At 42.5% G+C, this 27,730-nt stretch overlaps 1 protein-coding gene across 1 annotated transcript in view; it reads right to left on the bottom strand.

Moving 5' to 3' along the window:
* Positions 1 to 10,012: 10,012 nt before the first annotated feature.
* The window catches only part of OVCH2 (ovochymase 2), a gene marked incomplete at its 3' end in the record, with an annotated part of 40,582 nt that continues 22,864 nt past the window's right edge, over positions 10,013 to 27,730 (bottom strand). The window contains exons 13-17 of the mRNA XM_081240685.1: positions 25,815 to 25,908; positions 25,156 to 25,287; positions 23,671 to 23,751; positions 10,822 to 10,874; positions 10,013 to 10,282 (exon numbers count right to left, since the gene is read on the bottom strand). Of these exons, the coding sequence (XP_081096811.1) occupies positions 10,013 to 10,282; positions 10,822 to 10,874; positions 23,671 to 23,751; positions 25,156 to 25,287; positions 25,815 to 25,908 (630 nt within the window). The remainder of the gene's footprint in view (positions 10,283 to 10,821; positions 10,875 to 23,670; positions 23,752 to 25,155; positions 25,288 to 25,814; positions 25,909 to 27,730) is intronic.

Raw genomic sequence — 27,730 nt, 5'->3', positions numbered from 1 at the left:
GAGGCTTGAGACGCTGGGAGTGACCAGAATTTGCCAGAAACAGTATTTTTGGGAGGAGTCAAAGGATAGCTTGAGGTAGGTTCATGAAACAGAAACAGAATCACAGACATAGAGAACAGACTGGTGGTTGCCAAGGGGGAGGGGGTTGGGGGAGGGGTGGAGTGGGAGGTTGGGTGTAGCAGATTAAGCTTTTATATACAGAATGGATAAACAAGGTCCTACTGTACAGCACAGGGAACTATATTCAATATCCTATGATAAACCATAATGGAAAAGAATATTTTTAAAAAGTATATATATATGTATAACTGAATCACTTTGCTGTACAGCAGAAATTAACACATTGTTAATCAACTATACTCCACTTAAAAAATACAGAAACATAAAAAATAAAAACATTTCAAGAAAAAAAAAAAAAGAATAGCTCGAGGAGTCCTATTCCTGTCGTCCCTCCCACACCCAGAGGAATCCTCCCTGAGCAGCTCTGTCTGCAGAGCTACGCCAACCCTGCTAGTCGAGCTCCCCCCAAATGTTTACAGCAGTTGCTTCAACTCTTCCCAAAAGGCATCTGTTGTGGCAGGGCTGGGGTACAGCCTCCAGAAGGTAGTATGTAATTGTGAGTTCGCAGCTTGGGTGGTGGAGACAACAGGGAGTAACTAGGACAGCTGATGCAGCTTCCGGGGGAGAGTGCCACCTGCACAGACGGGGTGTGGCTGCCTGCCCGGGGCTGGGAGCCTCAGACCCATATTAGGAGAAAGGCTGGCCTCCAGGAAGGGAGAATGGGAAAATGTCCCAAGGAAAGAAATGAAAGAACACATGCCTGCCTCCTAGTTGAACACAGCCAGTGTTTGTGGGGGCAATTTCTGTTGTTTGTTTGTTTGTTTTTTAAAGCAATAACGAGTGAAGATGGAACAAACTGGGCTAAAGCCTCCATTCTGAGAATCATTATAAAACATTCTTTTTCATGGAACTGTAGGGTATGCAAAGCATTTCCCATAGTGGGAGATATCCCTCTGAAATTGCTGTGATCCTTTTACAACCACTTTAGTTTGGAGAAAGAACCTCCGAGGGATTCTATGCCTTGTCCAAGGTCACAAAGCTAGGACACAAGCCCATGTTTCTGAACGTAGGTCTTTCCCCTACACGGCAACCTGTGATACAGTCAATGCATAAAAACATTTTCGTCGGGCTTCCCTGGTGGCGCAGTTGTTGAGAATCTGCCTGCCAGTGCAGGGGACACGGGTTCGAGCCCTGGTCTGGGAAGATCCCACATGCCGCGGAGCAACTAGGCCTGTGAGCCACAACTACTGAGCCTGCGCGTCTGGAGCCTGTGCTCCTCAACAAGAGAGGCCGCGACAGTGAGAGGCCCGCACACCGTGATGAAGAGTGGCCCCCCGCTCACCGCAACTAGAGAAAGCCCTCGCATAGAAACGAAGACCCAACACAGCCAAAAATAAATAAATAAATAAAATTCAAAAACATTTTCTTCGTGATGCCACGCAAACTTAAACTGAATTCCTGACTTCCAATTTAAAGAAGGCTTCCACTTTTCAGGTGCCAAAGCTGAGGCCCAGAGATGTCAAATGATGCTCTTGGAGAAAGGACTCTGATTGGGTCATTTGTATTGAGACTTCAGTCTTTCGCAGCCTGCAGTTTAAGAGCAAGTATAACTTTCTTCCATGGTGGGAGAGAACTCAGAAAGTACAGAAATGTAGAAAGGCACCTCTTTTCTCTGCCCTTCCTCCTGTTACTCTGTATCACCTGCTGTGTTCCCCTCTAAGTTCTCTTCCCCTCTTATCTGTTAAGGAACATTGCCCCAGCAATTCTTCCATCTTTTCGTCTCATTATCAGTTCCTTCTCTCTACTTGATAATTCCTGGCAGAGTACATGTGTTCTGTCATTTTTCTCATATTAAAAAAGTCATAAAACCTTCTCTTGACTTCCATATCCACATTTAGGTGCTACTCCATTTCCGTGTTCCCAGTTACAATAAAATTTCTTGAAAGAGTTACCTATACTTGCCATCTTCAATTCTGCCCATCAAATTCTCTTTTGAGTTTACTCCAAAAAAAGTTTTCACTCTCACCACTCCTTTAAAACTGCCCTTGTTGAGATTTCAATAAACCCACATTGCTAAATGTAATGGTCAGTTCTCTGTCAATTCCTTCTCATTTCCCCCCAACCCCATAAACGCTGAAGTGCTCCAGAACTCACATCTCAGTTTCCTTGGTGATCTTGTCCTATGTCATGAGTTTAAATAACAACAATATGCTGATGGTTTACATATGCAGGCTGGATCTTTCCCCTGAACTCCATGTTCGTATATCCATCTGTCTACTTGACATCTCCTCTTGAATGACCATAAGCAATTCAAACTTAACGTGATCAAATACAAACTCCCAATCTTCTCCCAGAATTCTTGTACCTTATAGTCATCTAAAGAAGTCATCTCAGGAGGGGAACACCCGAGATCAATATAGTCATATATAAACAGTTCAAATCCTTCCTATGCCACACTGGTTAATGTACATTGTTCAGAATTTTTCATTTCAGGAAATGGCGACATCATACTTCCAGTTGCTCAGGCCAAAACCACTGGGGTCATTTTTTACTTCTCCTTTTCATACCTCACATTCAGTCTCTCTGGAAATCCTGTTGGCGTTTACTTTAACGTATATCCAGACTCTACTTGTCACCAAGTCCACTGCTACCACTCAGATGTCAGTTTCTTGCCCTGATTATTGCAGTAGCCTCCCGACTGATCTTGCTTTGTTCCGTGCCCTCTCCCTACAGTCTAGTTTCAACATAGGAGCAAGAGTGAACGTGTTAAAATGGGTTTAACTGCTACTCCACTTGATGTCCTCTCACTCTACTCGGAGTAAGAGCCAATGTCTTTACACTAGCCCATAAGGTCCCACAGAAGCCACCTTTCCCACCTAACTTCTCTGATCTCCCTGTGGCTATGCCTCTCCTAGCATACTGACCTTCCAGTGGGTTTTTATACATCTCAGACATGCTCCCACCTCAGGTCTTTAGCACTTGCCATCCTCTGTGCCTAGAATGCTCTAATCCCCAGATATCTGCCTAGCCTTCACCCTTACCACCTTCAGGTCTTTCCTCAGATGTCTCTTTATCAGTTCTTCCCTGACAAGAGATTTTTTTAAATTGCAAATATCCTTCTATTTAGCATTCACTATCCCTCATCCCTGATTTATTTTACTCGATATCATTTCTTATCAACTGCTATATTTTTTACTTCTTTGCTTATTATCTGCCTCCCCATCCCCATTAGATTTTTGTCCATTTTGCTCACTGAAGTATCCCTTGTGCCTAGATACCTGGTGCAGATAGAGCCCCTTACAAATGCCTGTTGATTAAATGAAGAGATAAGCCTAAGAAGAACCTAAAGAACACTCATACCCCATCAACCCAAAGAAAATCCCTACTAACCCCTTGGAATACATCCTTTTAGAGTTCTTATTCTGGATATTTATATTCTGAGTTGGACAGAAATTAGTGGCATAAAAGCAAGTCAGCCTCTCCCACCCCTTAAATTAGGAAAAATAGACCAAAACGTTTTCAAAACGCAAAAAGAGATATAAAATGCTCCAGAGGGACTTCCCTGGTGGTGCAGTGGTTAAGACTCTGCGCTTCCAATGCAGGGGGCCCGGGTTCTATCCCTGGTCAGGGAATAAGATCCCACATGCATGCCGCAACTAAGAGCTCAAATGCCACAACTAAGGAGCCTGACTGCTGCAACTAAGACCTGGCACAACCAAATAAATAAATAAAATGCTCCAGAGTGTATTAAAGTTATCGATAAATAGCAACGGCTGGAAATACTCATTTTTGACCATACTTATCATTTCAACTACATTATCATGTTCACAATCTTGTTCCAAGTCCATTTGATTTCACTCAAAGCAATTTGAAACCACAGTCTTGTTGGAATGGGTTTCAGGATGCAAACACCTGAGATTAATACAGTCATATATCAATAGTTTAAATTTTCCCTATTCCACTTTTGTTAATGTATATTGTTCCAAACGATTATTATTCTGAGAAAACTAGAATGCCTACTATATGTGTTGACTGTATATAGGGGCAAACTCATGTGGCCCTAGAACTCTTGAGGATGACCTAGAATTGAAGTATAATGAGTGAGACTACCTTTCTGTAATAGGTGGAGCTTTATTAACCATCCTTGAATGTCTACTATGTGCAGGCACTGGGCTAGCCTCATTACAAGCCAGGACATTCTTTATAAATGGATGATTGAGGATGATCGGGAACACCTGAATCTGATCACATTGTTTAGGGTGCAGTGCACTGTGCAGAGCACCGTTGTCCTGTCTGTGGTTAAGAAACCTATGGTCTGAGCCATTATTATAGTCTATCCTGAAGACGGACAGTGTTAACATGAGATGGGTATTCATGGAGCCTGAAAGAAGGGAAATCAGAGAGCAGGTGTTTGCTACCCTGCCCAGCGTCATGAGCATTCTGCTTACTGGAACGGTGATGGGAGAATGCTTTGGTAGGTCTCTCCCATACCTGGATGAGATGCCCCTGAGGATGATGTCTGACCTTTGCTGTCCATCAGAAAAGTTTGGCAGCAGAAGTTGGGAGGGGTGGATGTACATATCCCATATCACATATTACATTCACTAGAAGTGAATTGCCCCGGTCCCACGTTAATACACCCACCTCTGTGTTTATGTATCCTCCCATTGAGTCTGGGACTCATTTCCTGTGAGCCTCGTCACGGTGAGCATCTTGACACAGTTGAGTTTCTGGGCCGACAGGGCTGAGGACCTGGACTCTTAGGGCACCTCCAGGACTCTGCTTGAGGAGCCAGACCCCCTCCCTGAAACAGAAACAGTTTTTTCATTGGCTCTTAAATCAAGCTTCAACAGGCATTAAGAGCTTATTTCTTGCTTCTTATTTTTTGATCCTGTGCCCAGAATCTTAAGTGTAACATAGAAATTAACCCCAACAATTATGGTGTATGGACTATCTATAAGACATAGTTAATGTCCTTATGTATGAGTGGGTTTCAGCTTGAGTCTGAGCTTCAGACTTTTCCAGGGATGTTTGAACTGGTGGGATGGAATTAGCAGAAGTCTATTTGCTTAGGGCTGAAGAGACTCCTGAGGAAGAATTTATATTGGGGGAAGAATGATCCAGGTATAAAGAGTCTGAGGAGATGAAGAAACCTTAATCATCTTAAGGGGGCTATTCTGAGAATATCGTGGTGTCTTCCATTCTTTTTTCTTCCAATTAGAAAAAATGTCTTAAAATACACATAACATAAAACTTACCATCTTAACCTTTCAAGCGTACAGTTCAGTGCTGTTAAATACATTTTTATTATTGTGCAACCATCACCACTATCCATCTCCATAACTCTTTTTCACCTTGCAGAACTGAAACTCTAACTCCCCATTCCTTCCTCTCCCCAGCCCCAGCAAGCACCTTTCTACTTTGTCTTTATGATTTTGACTATTCTAAGTATCTATTATAAGTAGAGTCAAACAGTTTTGTCTTTTTTGACTGGCTTATTTCACTTAGTATAATGTCCTATAGTTTCATCTATGTTGTAGCATATGCTAGAGTTTCCTTCCTTTTAAAGGATGAATAATATTCCATTGTAGGCATATACGACATTTTACCTAACCATTCATCCATCAATGGACACTTGGGTTGCTTTCATGTTTTAGCTATTATGAATAATGCTGCTATGCATGTGGTTGTACAAATATCCCTTCATTGTCTCCCATTATTGACTGGGCTAGACTCATCCTAAAGAAAGCAAGGGTGAAGTCCTTAAACCAGAACTGAAAGAAGAATTTCACTGAAGTCCCTTTTAAACAGTAGGACCCAAGCAGTACTCATGGAGGGTAGCACAAAGCAGAGAGACATTCTCCCTCATTTCACCAAGGAAATGACACCACCGGGGCTCCACTAACTCAGTGGAGAAGAGTGGGGACACAGAGGAGTGTGGTGGCAGTGGCCCTGAGGGCTGGTAACTGAGCAGGGAAATGCAGTTCCTGGTAGATCTAGGTTGGGAGGTGGAAGAACCACACTGCCTGAGGGAGCAGACTTGTGATGATCCAGAAAAAGAAAGGATAGGAGGATATTTCTGCTGGGGTCCAGGAGGGTTGGGCACTTGTAACAGCTGATTATGCCAGAGCCTGCTCTCTGCAAACTGATAAGGACCCCCGACGAGAATTAAAGGTTTGTGGGTCATCAATCTTGATATGCAAGCTGTAGATCAATCTTGTGATATATTTTGTCTGCTAATTTAACTTTAATGTATGTAATAATAAGTCTGGTGAGAATTGAGGAGAAATAAAGAATGTATGATTCTTCCCCAAATAGGATGAAATAAATCTTTTGAAGCCATAGAATTGCCTGCCCTACCCCATACTGCAACCAGTAGTGATTCAATTCCAGAAGCAAGGAAAAAGGAAACCAAACCCCTGAAAATATAAGGGGAGGATCCTTTTCCTTATCTGGAGTACAACATTTCTGAAAATCCAAAGGAAGCTTTTTTAGAAAGGACTATTCAATTCTCAAAAGATGGTTCTTGAAATTATCTACAGGGGGTCTCTGAGGATCCTGAAGATTCTAACCTCCCATGGTCACAGCAGCTCCACCAGGGGCCCTTTTGTCAAGCCACCAGGTGACAACCAGAATCTTTCCCACAGGCTGCCAGCTGCCCAGTCCCCCAGGAGTGCTGCCAGAGAGGAGAGAGATGGTGGGTGGAGAACTTACCCAGAAGGAATCCGTGCCTCCCCCAGAAGGGAAGCCAGCACCAGTGCTCTCCAGAGCATCCACGGAGCAAGGGACGCACAACACACCTGGCAGGCTTCAGAGGCAAGGATGGAGATGTTAAGCTGCAGAAACTTGTTGGACATCTCTCCACCTTGAAGCCAAGGAATCGCTTTTGTTAAAGTCAATTAATGTCTAGGAAAAAAACCAGAATATATTTTCAGTGCATTTTATCCGTAAAGACAAAAGGAAAGAGGATTCTACTATGTGGATTAAAAGGTATGTGATGTTTCTCGGCAAGCTGTCAAAGAAAATTATATTACCCGAAACATTTATAAGAAGTGATGGCTGAGAAGAAACAGTCCCCTTGAAGACTAAGGCTGAGAAATGAATGGTTATTAGGATCATGCTAGTGTATTAGTATCTACCTCCTTGACTCCTGAAGCCAGAAGCATCAGCAGCCCAGAGACTAGCCACTGTACTTGGGGACCATTCTTCTGAAAAGGAAATCTATCTCTGTTGTTGCCTCTTTGTCACCTCCTGTTTATTCTCCTTCTTTGGCCATCAGACCAGGAATCCTGACTTACTGAGGTTACCCACAACATGCCAAAGGCCTCTTTTCCCATTCTTATAGGACTAGACTTTGTGCATTTTACACTATTGACTACCCTTCCTCTTGAAACCTAAGCTCCTCCCCAGCTTCCATGCTCTGTCCTGCTTCTCCCCCTGCCCTTCTGCTCATTCCTTTCAGCTTCTTTCCTCAGGTTCTCCTCTCTCCCTTTGCTCCTTTTCCTCTTAAAATAGGCTTTCTCAAGGCTGCAACCCTCACTCATACTTGCTACCTCTCAAATCACATCATCCTTGGCTGCCTTCTTAATCCCTGGACAACTGTAGCTGGACATCCCACAGGTACCTCCAAAATTACCAAATACAAACTTAATTCATCTTCATCCCTCACACCCTCCCTATATCTGCTACTGCTACGATATTCCCTTTCTGGGTCAAGAGTAAATGTAGAGGCAGTAGAGTGTATTGGTTAGGAGCACCAAATTCTTCTAACTTCAGACAGTCCTGGGTTTGAATCCCTGTTAGGCCATGTATTTGGGCAAAGAAATTGATCACTGAGCTTCAATTTTTTCATCTGTAAAATTAGGGTTAATAATAGTACCAATTTCTCAGGTTTACTGAGAGGATTCTATGAAATAATGCACATAAAGGGTTTGGCCCAGAGTAAATAATAAATGCCAACTATTATCATGGTTAGCTTTTATCTATGCAATCACTTGAGTTCCGTACCTGGAAGTTGTGTGTGCGTGTGTGTGTGTGTGTGTGTGTGAGACATTTTCTTTTCTTTCCTCCATTTTAAGCATTATTGGTCATCAAATCTTCTTTTTTCTTTCTTTCTTTTTTTATTGGTCATCAAATCTTATTGAGTCTGTAGAAACAATGTTTTTTGAAATTACTTTTTCCTCCTTGTCACTCTTGTAGTCCTCATCATATTTTATTTGGGCTCTTACATCTATGCATCTCCTCAACTGCCAGATTAATTTTTCTTTAGTACAGGTTTTCTTTTTTGCCTCTTCTGCACGCGAAGGGCCATAGTTCCCATCACTGGACTATAAGATAGAGTCTAACCTTCTTAGTGTTACCAAACCCAGGTCTGGCTGCTCACCGCTTGAAAGCCAGTTCTCGACGGACAAGTGTTGGTAGGAAAGGAAAGGTTGCTTTATTTCAGAGGCTGGCAACAGGGGGAGAGGGTGGACTCCTGTCCATGAACCAACTCCCAATTGCTGCTCAGGGGACAGGGGCTTTTAAAGGGGAGTTTCAGGGCTTCCCTGGTGGCGCAATGGTTGAGAGTCCGCCTGCCGATGCAGGGGACACGGGTTCGTGCCCCAGTCTGGGAGGATCCCACATGCCGCGGAGCGGCTGGGCCCGTGAGCCATGGCCGCTGGGCCTGCGCGTCCGGAGCCTGTGCTCCGCAATGGGAGAGGCCACAGCAGTGAGAGGCCCGCGTACAGCAAAAAAAAAAAAAATAAAAAAATAAAGGGGAGTTTCAGGGCTGTAGGTGGAGGGAGGGAGCAGAACAGCACAGTCAGCTCTGACAGGCATCTTGAAATCAGTAACGTGGTGGTCTGACCAGCGTCATCTTGGTTGTTTTAAGTACGTTAACCTTTAGTTCCAGGGTTTGTTCCCATTTCTTTGAGGTCAGTTCTCGGAATTGTGTGAAGCCGAGTAGCTTATGTCATGCCTTCAATTTGGTCATCATGTAGTCATCCTCCTCCACCTGGTGGGGTCTTCAGTGTCTGCAAAACAGTTAATGGGATATGGCTCAGAATCTTACCTATAGCCCTTAAGGAGGAACTAACGGTCCTTGGCTATGCTTAATGATTAAACTATTATTATTTGGTCTCCTTTGACCGTTTTCCTTTGTTTCTGCATTTTCTCACTTCTCTGATTAAACTTATTCTTTGTCTAAAGTTTTTCCACAGACAAAAGGCAGGCTGAGGACATAGTGGGGGAGGCAAGGACCATAGGGTCCTGTTCTGTTTCATTAGCACCAAAATAAGACCCTTCACAACTGGGACTCAGGCTGTGATTTTAAATAAACTCCCCTCAATTCCCCCTGTCGAAGCACCAGCCCCACAGAACTGTCACCTTTGCCCTGACTATCCCTCTGCTTAGCCTTTCTGATCCTTAGTTCACGCCAATCCCTCTGAATGGAATGCCTTCCCTTCTGTCTCCCTGAAAAACTTCTGATTCTTTTAAGGCCCAGCATAAGTGTCTCATCCTTAGCTAAGCCTTCCCTCATAGTCCTAGGAAGTCACTCCCTTCCCTGTGTTCCCTCTGAACATAGCGCTCACATCTCTTACAGCGTTTATCACCTTGTTCTGGGGATGGTTACACACAGTTCATAAATTCTAGGCTAGAAATCACAGATTGGGTTTTATTTGCTTTTGCATTCCCAGAGCCTAACTGAGAGTGTGGCAGGAAGATGGCGTGCAATGAAGACTTGCATGTGACCATGTGAAAGAATGAATGACACAAGGGATCAGTCTCGGGGCAGGAAGGGTGGCATAGCACCGGAGCGGTGTGGAATTAGTCCCAAAGTGGGGACAGTGCGAAGATGACTGCGCTTAAGCTGAGCCAAGCACAGGCTCTGTCTCAGCCGTTGGGTGACTCTGTCACTTCGACTTTACAAGCCTCAGTTTCTTTTCTTTTTGTGAACGTGGGGTAACTGTCCTCACCTGTTCACACCACAGGGGCAGTGTGAGAACCACTGAGAGAGGTGTGTAAGTAAGGAGTCTGTGAGGGGCTGCAGGGATGGAAGTTTCCCAGGACCGTAGTGTGAGGGCTGATCGCAGACCTGGATGAGGGCACCCATCCTGTGGCTGTGACCACGAAGGTGCCAATTCAAGTGAAGTGGGTCCACCAGTTGCGGTGTTGCCAAGTCATAGTCCATAGTGGTGCTGCAGGAGCTAGGGTGGCTTATGAGGTACGTGATGGACCTTTTCTGATAAGACAAAAGGAGCGTAAAATAGACCCACTGAAGAAGGGAGGCTCGTGGAGCTTGGGTGCTTGAATTCTCCCCAGCAAGGAAACAACTTGAAGTGTGGGTACCTGGTCACCATGTGGGATGCTGTGGGACTCCCCCTTGTGTTGTAAGTGCCCACATAGCTCCAGGTGGACAAGGGTGTGAGAGAGGGTTTCCTAAATGACTGTTGCTCATTCTATAGTCCTGTAGGGCTAGAAACAGGAAAAGCTGACCTATGGGCAACAGAAGGTTCCCAGGAGAAGAAGAGGACCTCCATTGTGAGGCTAGACACAATTGACAGACTTGGAGTTGGCTCTTCAATCCTCCCTATTTCTCTCTTTATAAAGGGAAAGAAAATTCAGTCCAAATCCTGTATTCTACACCAGAAACATCTATGACCAAACCCAGGTCAGCACTGTGGGAACCACATGATCTAGTGGGGCTGTGGCAGTCACAGTGAATGCTGGTGGCCAGGCTGCCTGGAGATAAGGCTGCCTGGAAGCTCTGAGGTCTCTTACCTGAGGGGAACCTTTGGCCAAATCACAGATGTTTGCATTCACCACCCAGGCAACTAGAAAGTAAGAAGAAAAGAAATTGAAGGTATGGCCTCATTAAAAAATATGGGGTTGGGAGGTGGCTCTCCAAAGACCCCTAGAATCAGAGGGAAAGCAAGGCTGCCATCTTGACCAACACAGTGAAGGCAACAGCCAGCCCTTCCAGCAGCCCAGTGAGGCTCTAGAGAATGCTGTCTCTGTTCCTACGGCTCAGAAACATGATGCAGTCTGTCTGACATCACTTTATGAGTTAAGAGCTCTAAGAGGGGAGACCTTCAAGATGGCGGAGGAGTAAGACGTGGAGATCACCTTCCTCCCCACAAATACATCAGAAATACATCTGCATGTGGAACAACTCCTACAGAACACCTACTGAACGCTAGCAGAAGACCTCAGACTTCCCAAAAGGCAAGAAATCCCCCACGTACCCGGGTAGGGCAAAAGAAAAAAGAAAAAACAGAGACAAAAGAATAGGGACGGGACCTGCCCCTCTGGGAGGGAGCTGTGAAGGAGGAAGAGTTTTCACACACTAGGAAGCCCCTTCGGGGGCGGAGATGCGGGGAGGGCGGGGTAGGAAGCTTCAGAGCCACGGAGGAGAGCGCAGCAACAGGGGTGCGGAGGGCACAGCAGAGAGATTCCCGCACAGAGGATCGGTGCCGACCAGCACTCACCAGCCCAAGAGGCTTCTCTGCTCACCAGCCAGGACGGGTTGGGGCTGGGAGCTGAGCCTCGGGTTTCGGTTGGATCCCAGGGAGAGGACTAGGGTTGGCTGCGTGAACACAGCCTGATGGGGCTAGTGCACCACAGCTAGCCGGGAGGGAGTCTGGGAAAAAGTCTGGAGCTGCCAAAGAGGCAAGAGACCATTGTTTCAGGGTACGTGAGGAGAGGGGATTCAGAGCACCACCTAAACGAGCTCCAGAGATGGGCACAAGCTGCGGCTATCAGCGTGGATCCCAGAGACGGGCATGAGACGCTAAGGCTGCTGCTGCCGCCACCAAGAAGCCTGTGTGCAAGCACAGGTCACTATCCACGCCTCCCCTCCTGGGAGCCTGTGCAGCCCGCCATGGCCAGGGAGAGTACCGTGATCCAGGGACAACTTCCCCGGGAGAACACATGGGGCGCCTCAGGCTAGTGCAACCTCATGCTGGCCTCTGCCGCGGCAGGCTTACCCGCACTCAATACCCCTTCCTCCCCCTGGCCTGAGTGAGCCAGAGCCGCCTAATCAGCTGCTACTTTAACCGCGTCCTGTCTGGGCGGGAACAGATGCCCTCAGGCGACCTACATGCAGAGGCAGGGCCAAATCCAAAGCTGAACCCCGGGAGCTGTGCGAACAAAGAAGAGAAAGGGAAATCTCTCCCAGCAGCCTCAGGAGCAGCGGATTAAATCTCCACAATCAACTTGATGTACCCTGCATCTGTGGAATACCTGGATAGACAATGAATCATCCCAAAACTGAGGCGGTGGACTTTTGGAGCAACTGTAGACTTGGGGTTTACTTTCTGCATCTAACTTGTCTGGTTTTATATTTAACTTAGTTTACTATTTAGAGCTTAATATCATTGGTAGATTTGTTTATTGATTTGGTTGCTCTCTTCCTTTTTTTTTATATATAGATACATATATTTTTTTCCTTTTTCTTTTTTTTTTTTTTTGTGCTGTACGCGGGCCTCTCACTGTTGTGGCCTCTCACTGTTGTGGCCTCTCCCGTTGCGAAGCACAGGCTCCGGACGCGCAGGCTCAGCGGGCATGGCTCACGGGCCCAGCCGCTCCGCAGCATATGGGATCTTCCCAGACCGGGGCACGAACCCATGTCCCCTGAATCGGCAGGCGGACTCTCAACCACTGCGCCACCAGGGAAGCCCCCTTTTTCTCCTTTGATGAGTGTGTATGTGTATGCTTCTTCGTGTGATTTTGTCTGTATAGCTTTGTTGTTACCATTTTTCCTAGGGTTCTGTCTGCCCTTTTTTGTTTTTGTATTTTAGTATAGTTTTTAGTGCTTTTTATCATTGGTGGCTTTGGTTTTTGGTTTGGTTGCTCTCTTCTTTCTTTCTTTTTATTACATTTTAATTTTTAAATTTTTAACAATTAAAAAAATTTTTCTTTTAATACCTTTTTATTTTCTTTCTCTCTCTCTCTCTCTTCCTCTCTCTCTCTCTCTCTCTCTCTCTCTCTCTCTCTCTCTCTCTCTTTCTTTCTTTCATTTTTTCTTCCTTTTCTTCTGAGCTGTGTGGCTGATAGGGTCTTGGTGCTCTGGCCGCATGTTAGACCTCTGCCTCTGAGGTGGGAGAGCTGAGTTTAGGACACTGGTCCACCAGAGACTGCCCAGCTCCACATAATATCATATGGCAAAAGCTCTCCCAGAGATCTCAATCTCAACACTAAGACCCAGCTCCACTCAATGGCAAGCAAGCTCCAGTGCTGGACACCCCATACCAGACAACTAGCAAGACAGGAACACAACGCCACCCATTAGCACAGAGGCTGCCTAAAATCATAATAAGTTCACAGACAACCCGAAACACACCACCGGATGTGGTCCTGCCAACCAGAAAGACAAGATCCAGCCTCATCCACCAGAACACAGGCACCAGTCCCCTTCACCAGGAAGCCTCCACAACCCACTGAACCAACTGTAGCCACTGGGGACAGACGCCAAAAGCAACGGGAACTACGAACTGCAGCCTGTGAAAAGGAGACCCCAAACAGTAAGTTAAGCAAAATGAGAAGACAGAGAAACAAAGAGCAGATGAAGGAACAAGGTAAAAACCCACCAGACCAAACAAATGAAGAGGAAATAGGCAGTCTACCGGAAAAAGAATTCAGAGTAATGATAGTAAATATGATCCAAACTCATGGAAATAGAATGGAGAAAATATAAGAAACGTTTAACAAGGACCTAGAAGAACTAAAGAGCAAACAAACAATGATGAAAAACACAATAAATGAAATTAAAAATTCTCTAGAAGGAATCAACAGCATAAAAACTGAGGCAGAAGAATGGATAAGTGACCTGGAAGATAAAATAGTGGAAATAACTACTGCAGAGCTAAATAAAGAAAAAAGAATGAACAGAATTGAGGACAGTCTCAGAGACCTCTGGGACAACATTAAATGAACCAAAATTCGAATTATAGGGGTCACAGAAGAAGAAGAGAAAAAGAAAGGGACTGAGAAAATATTTGAAAAGATTATCATAGAAAACTTCCCTAATAGGGGAAAGGAAATAGTCAATCAAGTCCAGCAAGCACAGAGAATCCCATACAGGATAAATACAAGGAGAAACATGCCAAGACACATATTAATCAAACTATCAAAAATTAAATACAAAGAAAAAATATTAAAAAGCATCCAGGGAAAAACAACACATAACATACAAGGGAATCCCCATAAGGTTAACAGCTGATCTTTCAGCAGAAACTCTGCAAGCCAGAGGGAGTGGTAGGACATGTTTAAAGTGATGAAAGGGAAAAAACCTACAACCAAGATTACTCTACCCAGCAAGAATCTCATTCAGATTCGACGGAGAAATTAAAACCTTTACAGACAAGCAAAAGCTAAGAGAATTCAGCACTACCAAACCAGCTTTACAACAAATGCTAAAGGAACTTCTCTAGGCAGGAAACACAAGAGAAGGAAAAAACCTACAATAACAAACCCAAAACAACTAAGAAAATGGGAATAGGAACATACATATCGATAATTACCTTAAATGTAAATGGATTAAATACTCCAACCAAAAGACATAGACTGGCTGAATGGATACAAAAACAAGACCCGTATATATGCTGTCTACAAGAGACCCATTTCACACCTAGGGACACATACAGACTGAAAGGGAGGGGATAGATAGAAAAAGACATTCCATGCAAATGGAAATGAAAAGAAAGCTGGAGTGGCAATTCTTATATCAGACAAAATACTTTAAAACAAAGACTATTACAAGAGACAAAGAAGGACACTACATAATGATCAAGGGATCAATCCAAGAAGAAGATATAACAATTGTAAATATTTATGCACCCAACATAGGAGCACCTCAATACATAAGGCAAATACTAACAGCCATAAAAGGGGAAATCAGCAGTAACACAATCATAGTAGGGGACTTTAACACCCCACTTTCACCAATGGACAGATCATCCAAAATGAAAATAAATAAGGAAACACAAGCTTTAAATGATACATTAAACAAGATGGACTTAATAGATATTGATGGGACATTCCATCCAACAACAGAATACCCTTTTTCTCAAGTGCTCATGCAACATTCTCCAGGATAGATCATATCTTGGGTCACAAATCAAGCCTTGGTAAATTTAAGAAAATTGAAATCATATCAAGTATCTTTTCTGACCACAACGCTATGAGACTAGATATCAATTACAGGAAAAAAATTCTGTAAAAAATACAAACATATGGAGGCTAAACAATACACTACTAAATAACCAAGAGATCACTGAAGAAATCAAAGAGGAAATCAAAAACTAACTAGAAAACAGTGACAATGAAAACACGACCACCCAAAACCTAAGGGATTCAGCAAAAGCAGTTCTAAGAGGGAATTTTATAACAACACAATCATACCTCAAGAAACAAGAAACATCTCACATAGACAACCTAAATTTACACCTAAAGCAATTAGAGAAAGAAGAACAATAACCCCCAAAGTTAGCAGAAGGAAAGAAATCATAAAGATCAGATCAGAAATAAATGAAAAAGAAATGAAGGAAACAGTAACAAAGATCAATAAAACTAAAAGCTGGTTCTTTGAGAAGATAAACAAAATTGATAAACCATTAGCCAGACTCATCAAGAAAAAATGGGAGAAGACTCATATCAATAGAATTAGAAATGAAAAAGAGGAAGTAACAACTGACACTGCAGAAATACAAAGGATATGAGAGGTTACTACAAGCAACTATATGTCAATAAAATGGACAACCTGGAAGAAATGGACAAATTCTTAGAAAAGCACAACCTTCTGACACTGTACCAGGAAGAAACAGAAAATATAAACAGACCAATCACAAGCATTGAAATTGAAACTGTGATTAAAAATCTTCCAACAAACAAAAGCCCAGGACCAGATGGCTTCACAGGTGAATTCTATCAAACATTTAGAGAAGAGCTAACACCTATCCTTCTCAAACACTTCCAAAATATAGCAGAGGGAGGAACACTCCCAAACTCATTCTACGAGGCCACCATCACCCTGATACCAAAACCAGAAAAATATGTCACAAGAAAGAAAACTACAGGCCAACATCACTGATGAATATAAAATCCTCAACAAAATACTAGCAAACAGAATCCATCAGCACATTAAAAGGATCATACACCATGATCAAGTGGGGTTTATCCCAGGAATGCAAGGATTCTTCCATGTATGTAAATCAATCAGTGTGATACACCATATTAACAATTGAAGGAGAAAAACCATATGATCATCTTAATAGATGCAGTAAAAGCTTTTGACAAAATTCAACACCAATTTATGATTAAAAACCCTCCATAAAGTAGGCACAGAGGGAACTTACCTCAACATAATAAAGTCTATATCTGACAAAGCCATAGCCAACATCGTCCTCGATGGTGAAAAACTGAAACCATTTCCTCTAAGATCAGGAATAAGTCAGGGTTGTCCACTCTCCTCACTATTATTCAACATACTTTTAGAAGTTTCAGCCACAGCAATCAGAGAAGAAAAAGAAATAAAAGGAATACAAACCAGAAAAGAAGATAACCATTTGCAGATGACATGATACTATACATAGAGAATCCTAAAGATGTTACCAGAAAACTACTAGAGCTAATCAATGAATTTGGTAAAGTAGCAGGATACAAAATTAATGCACAGAAAACACTTGCATTCCTATACACTAATGATGAAAAATCTGAAAGAGAAATTAAGGAAACACTCCCATTTACCACTGCAACTAAAAGAATAAAATACCTAGGAATAAACCTACCTAAGGAGACAAAAGACCTGCATGCAGAAAACTATAAGACACTGATGAAAGAAATTAAAGATGATACAGACAGATGGAGAGGTATACCACATTCATGGATTGGAAGAATCAACATTGTGAAAATGACTATACTACCGAAAGCAATCAACAGGTTCAATGTAATCCCTATGAAACTACCAATGGCATGTTTCACAAAACTAGCACAAAATATTTCACAATTTGTATGGAAACACAAAAGATCCCGAATAGCCAAAGCAATCTTGAGAAAGAAAAATGGAGCTGGAGGAATCAGGCTCCCTGACTTCAGACTACACTACAAAGCTACAGTAATCAAGACAGTATGGTACTGGCACAAAAACAGAAATATAGATAAATGGAACAGGATAGAAAGCCCAGAGATAAACCAATGCATATATGGTCACCTTATTTTTGATAAAGGAGGCAAGAACATACAATGGAGAAAAGACAGTCTCTTCAATAAGTGGTGCTGGGAAAACTGGACAGCTACATGTAAAAGAATGAAATTAGAACACTCCCTAACACCATACCCAAAAGTAAACTCAAAACGGATTAAAGACCTAAATGTAAGGCCAGACCCTATAAAATTGTTAGAGGAAAACATAGGCAGAACACTCTATGACATATATCACAGCAAGATCCTTTTTGACCCACCTCCTAGAGAAATGGAAATAAAAACAAAAATAAACAAATGAGACCTAATGAAACTTAAAAGCTTTTGCACAGCAAACAAAAACGGAAACAAGAAGAAAAGACAACCCTCAGAATGGGAGAAAATATCTACAAAATGAAGCAACTGACAATGGATTAATCTCCAAAATCTCCAAGCAGCTCATGCAACTCAATATCAAAAAACAAACAACCCAATCCAAAAATGGGCAGAAGATCTAAATAGACATTTCTCCAAAGAAGATATACAGATTGCCAACAAACACGTGAAAGGATGCTCAACATCACTAATCATTAGAGAAATGCAATTCAAAACTACAATGAGGTATCACCTCACACCAGTCAGAATGGCCACCATCAAAACAATCTGCAAACAATAAATGCTGGAGAGGGTATGGACAAAAGGGAACCCTCTTGTACTGTGGGTGGGAATGTAAATTGATACAGCCACTATGGAGAACAGTATGGAGGTTCCTTAAAAAACTAAAAATAGAACTACCATACAACCCAGCAATCCCACTACTGGGCATATACCCTGAGAAAACCATAATTCAAAAATTATGTACCACAATGTTCACTGCAGCTCTATTTACAATAACCAGGACATGGAAGCAACCAAGTGTCCATCGACAGATGAATGGATAAAGAAGATGTGGAACATATATACAATGGAATATTACTCAGCCATCAAAAGAAACAAAATTGAGTTATTTGTAGTGAGGTGGATGAACCTAGAGTCTGTCATACAGAGTGAGGTAAGTCAGAAAGAGAAAAACAAATACCATATGCTAACACGTATATATAGAATCTAAAAAAAAAAAGGTTCTGAAGAAACTAGGGGCAGGACAGGAATAAAGATGCAGACGTAGAGAATGGTCTCGAGGACACAGGGAGGGGGAAAGGTAAGCTGGGACGAAGTGAGAGAGTGGCATGGACATATATACACTACCAAATGTAAAATCGATAGCTAGTGGGAAGCAGCCACATAGCACAGGGAGATCAGCTCAGTGCTTTGTGACCACCTAGAGGGGTGGGATTAGGGAGAGAGATGCAAGAGGGAGGAGATATGGGGATATATGTATATGTATAGCTGATTCACTTTGTTATAAGGCAGAAACTAACACACCATCGTAAAGAAATTATACTCCAATAAAGATGTTAAAAAAATAGGGAAAAGTAAATAACAATAATTAAAAAAAAAGAGCTCTAAGGGGAACATAAACAAGTCTTGCAGCTGTATTCTGGCATCAGCATGGGTTATAGCTGTGCCTGCCCATCATCTGCAGGAAATATCTCAGAGTCACAGTCCCCAGTCCTTGGTCAGCCTGCCTGTCTCGGTCAGCTGAAGTGACTCAATAGGGTGCAGCCAGAAAAATAGGGTCATTATAAAAATTAACTGTTTTCTAAAATAAAAATAATATTTCTATAAAATGATGATACTAGCTAGTCTAATTTTTTTTAAAGATTTTAAAAATATACAAAATTGGGAAAGTAGAAAATATCACAAAAGTATATAAGGTAATGTTTTGCACAGCACAAAGCAATTAATAGGAAAACCTGAGTGTTATAGCTATTACTAGGAGATTATAAATTATCAAAATTGAGTGAAGGTGAAAATTTTAAACCTAAAAACCAGTTACAAGGAAGGAAATTGTGAAAGGTACCATTAAGTCTACCGTTAAGTAGATGTTTAGTATATGTAATCACATGACATCATTAGTTATTATTACCCTGTTATAAATTTATGCAAATACAGCAAGAAGGAAAGCTCTAAGAGAAAGTTGCTGAGAGTAGATCTTAAAAATTCTCATCACAAGGAAAACCAATTGTAACTGTGTGTGGTGGTGGGAGATGACTACGCTTACTGCAGTGATCATTTAGCAAAAATACAAATATCAAATCATTTTATTGCACACCTGAAACTAATATGTTACATGTCAATTATACTCCACTTAAAAAAAAAAAAAGGAGAGCTCTCGAGTTCTTTTCATGAAGAGCACTGATACCAAAGTCTGACAAAGGCAGACGACAGAAAGAAAACTATAGCCAACGGTTCTCAAATTTTGGGTCTCAGGACATCTTTACACTTTGAAAAAAGTCACTGAAAATCTGAAGAGCTTTTGTTTATTTACCAATAGTTAACATACTAGAACTTAAAGCAAAAGTTTTTTAGATTATGTATTTATTAATTTATTTAAGATAATCATAATAAAACCATTAAGTTAATACATGACATGTATTCAAGTAACTACATCTTCGAAAATAAAAACTTTAAATAAGACTGGCATTGTTTCACATTTCTTCAAAACCGTTTAATGTCTGGCTAAACAGAAGACAGATGGGATTTCCTATCTGCTTTTTACACGCAATCTGCTGAGATATCACGTTATGTAGTCTCTGGAAAACTCTACTGCATACTCATGAGTGAATGAGGGTAAAAGGGGATAATAATGTCTTAGTATTACTATGAAAATCGTTTTGACCTTTTAGGGGGCCTCCCCTAAAAGGATCTTGGAGATCCCCAGTGGTCTCCAGATCACATTTTGAGAACCTCCGCTATAAGTCAATTTCAGTCATGAATGTTGATGCAAAAATCTAAGTGAAATATTAGTAACAGAGCCCAGCAGTACATTGAAAGACGAATGTACCATGTCTAAGTGGGATTCAGGGATGTAGGAATGTTAGGAGATCTATTAATACAGATTTAATATACTAATAAGTCAAAGGAGAGAATCACTTAGTCATTTCAACAGATGCTCAAAGTATTTCACAAAATTCAATACTCATTTCTGATTTTAAAATCCTAGGAATGAAGATATGATAAAATAAGTGTATCTCTATCCAACAACCAGCCTCATGTTTAATTAAAATATACTAGAAACACAAGGTGAGGGGGTAGAAATTTCCTGAGCACTCAAGGAACTCAAGTTCTCGCTGGGGAGGCGGATTGCCCATGATGGTGGTTGAATGGGGAAGCAGCAGCAGACCCGGATGGATGTCAGAGGTGGCAGATGAAGAATTAATGATCAGCCAACTTAAACCACGAGCTCTCACCATGTTCCACTCCCTGGGTGTACTTACATATTGGTGAAGCAATGAGCAGGGGTGACTACCCAGGTTTCCCAGAGATGCCTGGTGGCAATCTGCACACTGACCTGCTATGACTAAGAGCTGACTGTGGCCTCCTGCCTCCCCCAGTCTGGCTGGAAAGGGATCTGGAAGTGGGAGGAGAAGTGGCTCCACAGAGCCCACCTGGAAGGGGGCCAAGAAGGCACATCTTCGTTACCCATGGGTCCTCTTCACCGTCAAGTCCAGGTCTGAGCATCTCCCTTGTGCTGGAAACTCTAATAGACACCTGGGGATAGAGATATTTTATATATACATATATATAGAGAGAAATGGATGTTTCACCCAAGAGTAAAATATCAAGCTCACCCTTGACTTCCCCCCCTTTTTTGCCTCAATTATCTAGTCACCAAACACTTTAGATACTATATTCACAAAATATCTTGCATCCATCTCCTACCTTTGGGTTTGGGTCTTCAATATTGCTCACCTGGACTACTCTCCCTGGGGTTAAGCTTTCCCCATCCTCCTCCCACTCCCAAATTAACCACCAAAGAGCGCTTGTTTTGATCATGTCACTCCCCTAGTCAAAACCATCCCAGGGTTCCTCACAGTGTTGGGAATAATGTTGACATCCTATTTATCTTTGTGGGCCCCAGTCAAACACCAGTGTCCTAATAATCTCAGAAGTTCTTTCAGTATTTTCTTGTATTGTGGTTTTCTGTGCACATTTCCCCTTTTGTTGTCAATTTTATTGAAGTATAACATACACACAGAAAAATACTCAAGCAATAAAATACTTTGAATGTTTTTCCAAGAAGTACAACCAGAACCCAGATCAAGAAACAGACTAGCAGAATCTCAGAAGACACTTTAGGAGCCCGGTCTAGTCACTGCTCCTGCAAAGCATAACTGCTATCCTGACATCTAACACCATATATTAATCTTGAAGGCTCTTAGTTTTACATAAATCTACTCTCTATCTGTACATATAAGCTTCATTATTAGGATATAAATTCCTTGAATATAGGTTAGTACCTATCCTGTTCCTCTTTGTATCCTGCCTCCCCCACTCCCTGGTCTCTGGTACAGAGATTTGTCCAGAGAGGACATCAAATCAGTATCAAGCCAGTGTGATGGGCTGTCAACAACTGAGGAATACAGGTGAAGGATAAACAGGTGTTCATTGTATTATTCTTCCATCTGTTCTGTAGATTTGTAAAATTTCAAAATAAAAAGCGAAGGAAGGACAAAATTACTTCCTGAATAATTTAAGGAATCCAGGTTAGGTGTGCTACTTAAAACAGGACACATGTAAATTCCTGTTCCTGTCCTTAAGTTTTTATGTGTATTTGTATAGGGGAAGAAGGCCCTAAAGTAGGTGTGAGTTTAGGGAGAGGGAATCAGGAAAATTCCTCTTATTGAGCTTTTACACTAGGAGCTATTTCTGGATTATTTAGTTTTATTCATCAAATATTTATGTGGCATCTCCTGTGTTCTGGGCACTATGGTAGGTGCTGTGGGATAAAATGACCAATAAATCTAGCCGAGTGTTGTAATGAGACTCCTTGGCAGATCCTGAGAGAAATGGCTCTGCTGAATATATCGCCCCCTGGTGGCCAAGAGCAGGAACCACCGCAGACACACTTTAAAAAGTTTCTACCCAGGATATATATATATGCATCCTGAGGTCCAAGAAGCCAGAACAAAAAGACTCAGAAGACTTCTGTCCCTCCTCATTAAAAGGAATACTCCTCTTCTACCTTCTCTATTACTTTGTGTTCTAAGTGTCAGGTAATTTATAAAACTAAAAAAATTTTTAAATAATTAAAAATTAGGTGCCTGATCTTTCTCTTGACAAACTATCAAAATGGCAAACTCTGAAAGCTTCCTTACTCCCAGCCTCTGCCTGCCCCCCTCACCACGTTTTCCATAGGGACTGCGATGTCACACGTGTATGTCAGTGGATGTCACGGAGGAAACAAGGAAAAGAGAAAGCCCAGCGCTCCTCAATGCTCACCAATGTGAAGACACAGCGGTTCACTCACTTCTTTTCCAGCAGATGGCTCTTGTGAGTCAGACCACAATCTAGCACGCTATTTAGCCACCCCTACTGAATGAATCACTCAAGATGGGAATTTTGATTCTGTGACTGAAAATATTTCAGGGTTGCTTTGAGCAAAAGCGACAGTGACCACATCCCATCCAGCTCTATGTGATGGCTTTTGTGATGTGGCAACTTGGCCAGGTTACAGTCCCCGGTTATTCAATCAAACATTAGTCTAGATGTTGCTATGAAGGGATTTTGCAGATGTAATGAAAGTCCCTCATCACTGACTTTAGGTAAGGAAGACCATTCTGGATCATCTGGGTGGGCCTCACATCATTAGTTGGAAAGGCCTTGAAAGCAGTGTGGAAGCTTCCCCCAAAGAGAGAAGAAATTCTGCTTGTGGAGAATGGCCTCAGCCCATGCCTGTGGAATTCCAGTGTCCTGTGACCTTCCCTTTCTGCCTGCCTGCCTTATGGACTGACTTGCTTAGTCAGCTCCCACAATCGTGTAAGCCAATTCCTGGTGTATTAGCTTGCTAGGCAGGCTGTAACAAAATATCATAAACAGGGTGGCTTAGAAGACAAAAATTTATTGTGTCACAGTTCTGGAGTCTCGAGGTCCAGGATCAAGGTGTTGGGCAGGTCAATCCCTTCTGAGGGTGGTGATGGAGAATCCATTCCATGCCTCTCCTCTAGCTTCTGGTGGTTTGCTGGCAATCTTTAGCATTCTTTGGTTCATAAATGATGCATCACTCCCATCTCTGCCTTCATGTCCGTATGATGTTCTCCGTGTGTGTGTGTCTCTCTCTCTCCAAATTTCCCCTTTTATAAGGACACCAGTCATACTGGATTAGGGCCCACACTAATGACAGCATTTTAACTTGCTTGCCTTTGTAAACACTCTATCTCCAAAAAAGGTCACAGAATGTGACCTTAGGCACTGGAGGTTAAAACTTCAATGTATCTTTTTGGGGTTCCTGGTTGAACCGAGAGTAATAAAATCTGTACACTTCTGGTAGTCACATTCTCCAAAACAGCTTACCAGAAGCACTGGATTCTTCAGGTAGTACATTCCACGTCTCCAGAAACACTGATTCATTCTCTAATCCGGAGATGTTAAAATCTGGGTATAAGCATAATACAACTGCTCAATTCACACAAACAAGGCCAATGTTTGGGATTTATCAGAAAATTATTATTGTTAGAATTCTGGGACATCTCAGTCAGTTAGACTCTATGGGTATTTGAACTGGAAAGTGGAGGATTTTAACTATAACCTGGCTTTCCCATAAGCAGCTGTTTACCACCCAATAAGAATGAACAACTTGAGAAGCCAATAACTGGTTTTGTAGGATTTGGACAGAGTGCTCACGGGGTGTGAGAGCTTGGAAGGAAGCTGTGTCTTCAAGTGTCTAGGGACTGGGGGTTGGTGAAGATATTTCACATTTCTGAGCCTCTCTTGTGTGTCACAGACACACACTTGCTTGTGGCCAAGTATACATCATCTGATTTAAGCCTCACTACATTTTTACCAGGCATGTATTATTCTCCCGTTGTAAGACCGAGGAGGATGAATCCTAGATGACACTTAGATCACACTTCTAGTAAGGACAGGCCAAGATTCAGACATACAGCTGATCTTCATTCTTCACGGATTCTGTATTTTTGAATTCACCTACTCGCTAACATTTGTTAACTCAAAACCAATACTCAGGGCTTCCCTGGTGGCTCAGTGGTTGAGAGTCCGCCTGCTGATGCAGGGGACATGGGTTCGTGCCCCGGTCCGGGAGGATCCCACATGCCGCAGAGCGGCTAGGCCCGTGAGCCATGGCCGCTGAGCCTGCACGTCCAGAGCCTGTGCTCCACAATGGGAGAGGCCACAGCAGTGAGAGGCCCACGTACCGCAAACAAAACAAAACAAAAAAACCCAATACTCATGGTGCTTTCACGGTCATTCATGGACATATGCAGAGCAGTGGAAAATTTGAGTCACCTGATCATGTGTCCTGGCTGAGGTCTAGTGAGGCCACACTCTGCCGTCTTGTTTCACCTCTCATACTATAAACAAGCGTCCTTCCTGCGGTCTGTTAGCGCCACTTTTTGTTTTGCTTTTTACATTTTTGGGCTTTTTGTTGGTGATTTTGCTGTTTGCAATGGCCCTAAACATAGTGCTGAAGTGCCATCTGGTGTTCCTAAGTGCAAAAAGTCTGGGTTGTGCCTTACAGAGAAAATACATGTGATGGATAAGCTTTGTTCAGGCATGAGTTCTAGTGGTATTGACCATGAGTTCAGTGTTAATGAATCAGCAATGTATATTAAATAAGGTGACTTGAAACAGAAACCCACATAAAAGCAGAGGCTGAGAGGTCCCTAACTCTGTATTTCCCCAGGACCAGTGGTTCAGGATTCACAGATTCAGTGAATCATGAGTTGACTGTATCCATGCTGGTCTCTAAACGCTGCCCTTTTTACCACAGCAGGAGGATGAGACTTGGGACCTGAGGAGTTGGTGCCTCAATCTTCTTACCTGTTTTAGGAACGAAGGAGACTGTAGCCTGGAAGCCTCTGAAAGTATTGTTTTCATCGGACTGGAAGCTGATGGACATTACCCTGGAGATGCTCACCACAGGGGCGGGGACAACAAAGCCACACAGTCGAGCTGGTTCAAGCCCAGCCCAGGCATGACATGGTCAAGGGCCCAGCAAACAGAAGTGGCATTGGATAGAAGAAAACAATTGTCCTTCATGTAATTGTTAAGAAATAAACCTTTCCAGTGTATGTCACAATTCATTTCCAAAATAGAAAGGCAGAGTGCTCCTTTGTACTGTGTATTTAACGCCGTCAACATTTCAATTCTGTTTATCTCCCAAACACTCCCCCTGGGAATGCCACTAAGGGAACTTGTTCTAGCCACAGGGCTTATTTTAATGTCACTTTCCCTCTGACCCCTAGTTCATTGTGAGCCTTCCACACTTTCTGATCAAATGGTTCTTCGATCCTCCCTGAAGCTCTTCCCGCCCCTGATGGAGGAGAAGGAGAGGTCGTGGGAGCATAGGAAGTGATGGAGATGGTGCAGGGGAATGAAGGAACATTGAGCCCCATCCTTTTTATTCCCTAAAAGGATTCCCAAGAAGGACCGGGTCCAAATGCAAACCTGGGAAGCCGAGGCTCCCAGGGAACACAAACCTATTTCTTTCTTCCTTTCTACATCCCTGTGCGTGCTCACATAGTCGGAAGTGCAATCTCCACTTTCTTCTATTTCCAGGTTCTGAAAGGAAAGCTGAGAAGACTCCATGTTACATCCAGAGTAAACAGTATGAATGCATTACCTCATTTTGATCAAGGAGAGGAATTTGGGTTGTTCAACTTGCTCTAGAGCGTGACCTTAGATGAGAAATGTTAACGGGGCATTCATGAGTGGGTTATATGACTTAGGAAAAGATGCTAAACCACAGGCTCCCAAACCCTCTGAAACATCTAAGCACCCAATTACAGGCGGAATAGAAAGGTGGGGAAAAGTGCAAATATTTGAGCTCCCCAGTTCCCTCCTTGGAGGAGCAAAGAAACAGCAAAGAACAACATTTGAGCAATCTGATAGCCCTGACTAATTGAGAGGAGCAGTGGGAGATAGAAATGATAAGGTAGCAGCTTAGATTTTTTATACACAAATGATGGGGATTCAATGGAGCCTGAGCACTTGGCAAAAGACACAGGCCTGCGTGGCTAGGACAGAAGTGGAGGGAAAGGATGATTCATGGTGAATGAGACATGGGGAGAAGGAGACGTGTCAGGAACAGGATCCGTTCAAACATTTCTTAAACCCTTACTGGGATACTTTCTGGAAATAGACCCTTTCGGTTACTCTGACCATTGTGTCTTATGGAAAGGGTTTTAAGAAAAGGAGGAAAATTACATAAATCTTTTTTAAACCAGAAATTTCCATCACAGGGATCTAGAATGCCTATAATGAATAACTTGCAAGAAAACTTAAAATATTTCTAAAAGTCAGATATACCTGTTCCTTTAAGAGCAATAATATTTAAAATTTAGAATTTAAAATGTTTGAAGTTGGTAAACAGAACTTGTAGAGCAATAAAATATATGAATAATAATAATAATTTTAAAAAGACCCTTTTCTCTTCGAGTCAAATGGTGTGCACATAGTTACGACCTGTCGTACCAACTTACACATGACCGTCCCGGATGGGTCCTGCAGGATGACGCTGCCACTGGTCGGCCGTGAGTGCATCTTTTCATGGATGCACGGCACTCAGTGTATTTTATTGCATAGATGTTTTTGAATCACTTCTAGCTCTGATATGTTCAGATTTTCAACTAAATTTTGTCTTCTTCCTCCTTCCAGGCGTACGCTCATCTTAAGATTTTCTCCTCTGTCAGTAACATGGTTTCCCTTAATCCTGCTTCGTCCTGAACTGTCTGCCTTGACTCTGTTTGGGTTTCAGAAACTTTTAGAAAGACAACAGCTACACTTGTCTTACTTACTCCGTGTCTCCTTCTCCTGCGTGATCTTGTTTCTCCTCCTAACATCTGACTTCACCTGACCTTTCAGATGACACCTCCCCCACCTCCTCTCTACTGTCCATCCCAACTATTCTACCTTTTTATTGGGGGATGAGGTGGGGACTGTATGTATAATGGGTGCTTAGTCCTCCTTCTCTTTATTTTATTTTTTAAAAAAGTTTTGTCTTTTTACTTTGTTAACATTTAAAAGCACATTTGAACAGAACAAAAGGTTTCAGAGCTGTACAATGGTTTCTCTGCGGAAGGAAGAGAGAAAAGAAGGAAGGAGATCAAGATCTATCAAGAAAGAGAGAGAATGGAAGAATGGAAGGAAGGAAGGAAGGGAGGGAGGAAAGGAAGGAGGGAGGGAGGGAGTCCTCCTTCTCTTTAAACTCTAACTTGGTGTGGGAAATCCAACCTATTGGCCATACCTTTTTGTTTGTTTGTTTGCTTTGTTTTGTGTTTTGAATTAAAGGCTTCATTCTCTGGACTGTCATAATACTGCACCAACTTGGTTCTATTCCTGGGTCTCAGATCTCTTTTGGCCTCTTAAATATACAAGAACTTTGAGGTCTTGTTCA

This window comes from Mesoplodon bidens (genome assembly GCF_964165515.1).
Source record: "Mesoplodon bidens genome assembly, chromosome: 7".
In the NCBI taxonomy this organism is placed as follows: domain Eukaryota; kingdom Metazoa; phylum Chordata; class Mammalia; order Artiodactyla; family Ziphiidae; genus Mesoplodon; species Mesoplodon bidens.
Note: the sequence above shows the minus strand (reverse complement) of the source record. Positions and strands in the feature narration are given on the sequence as shown.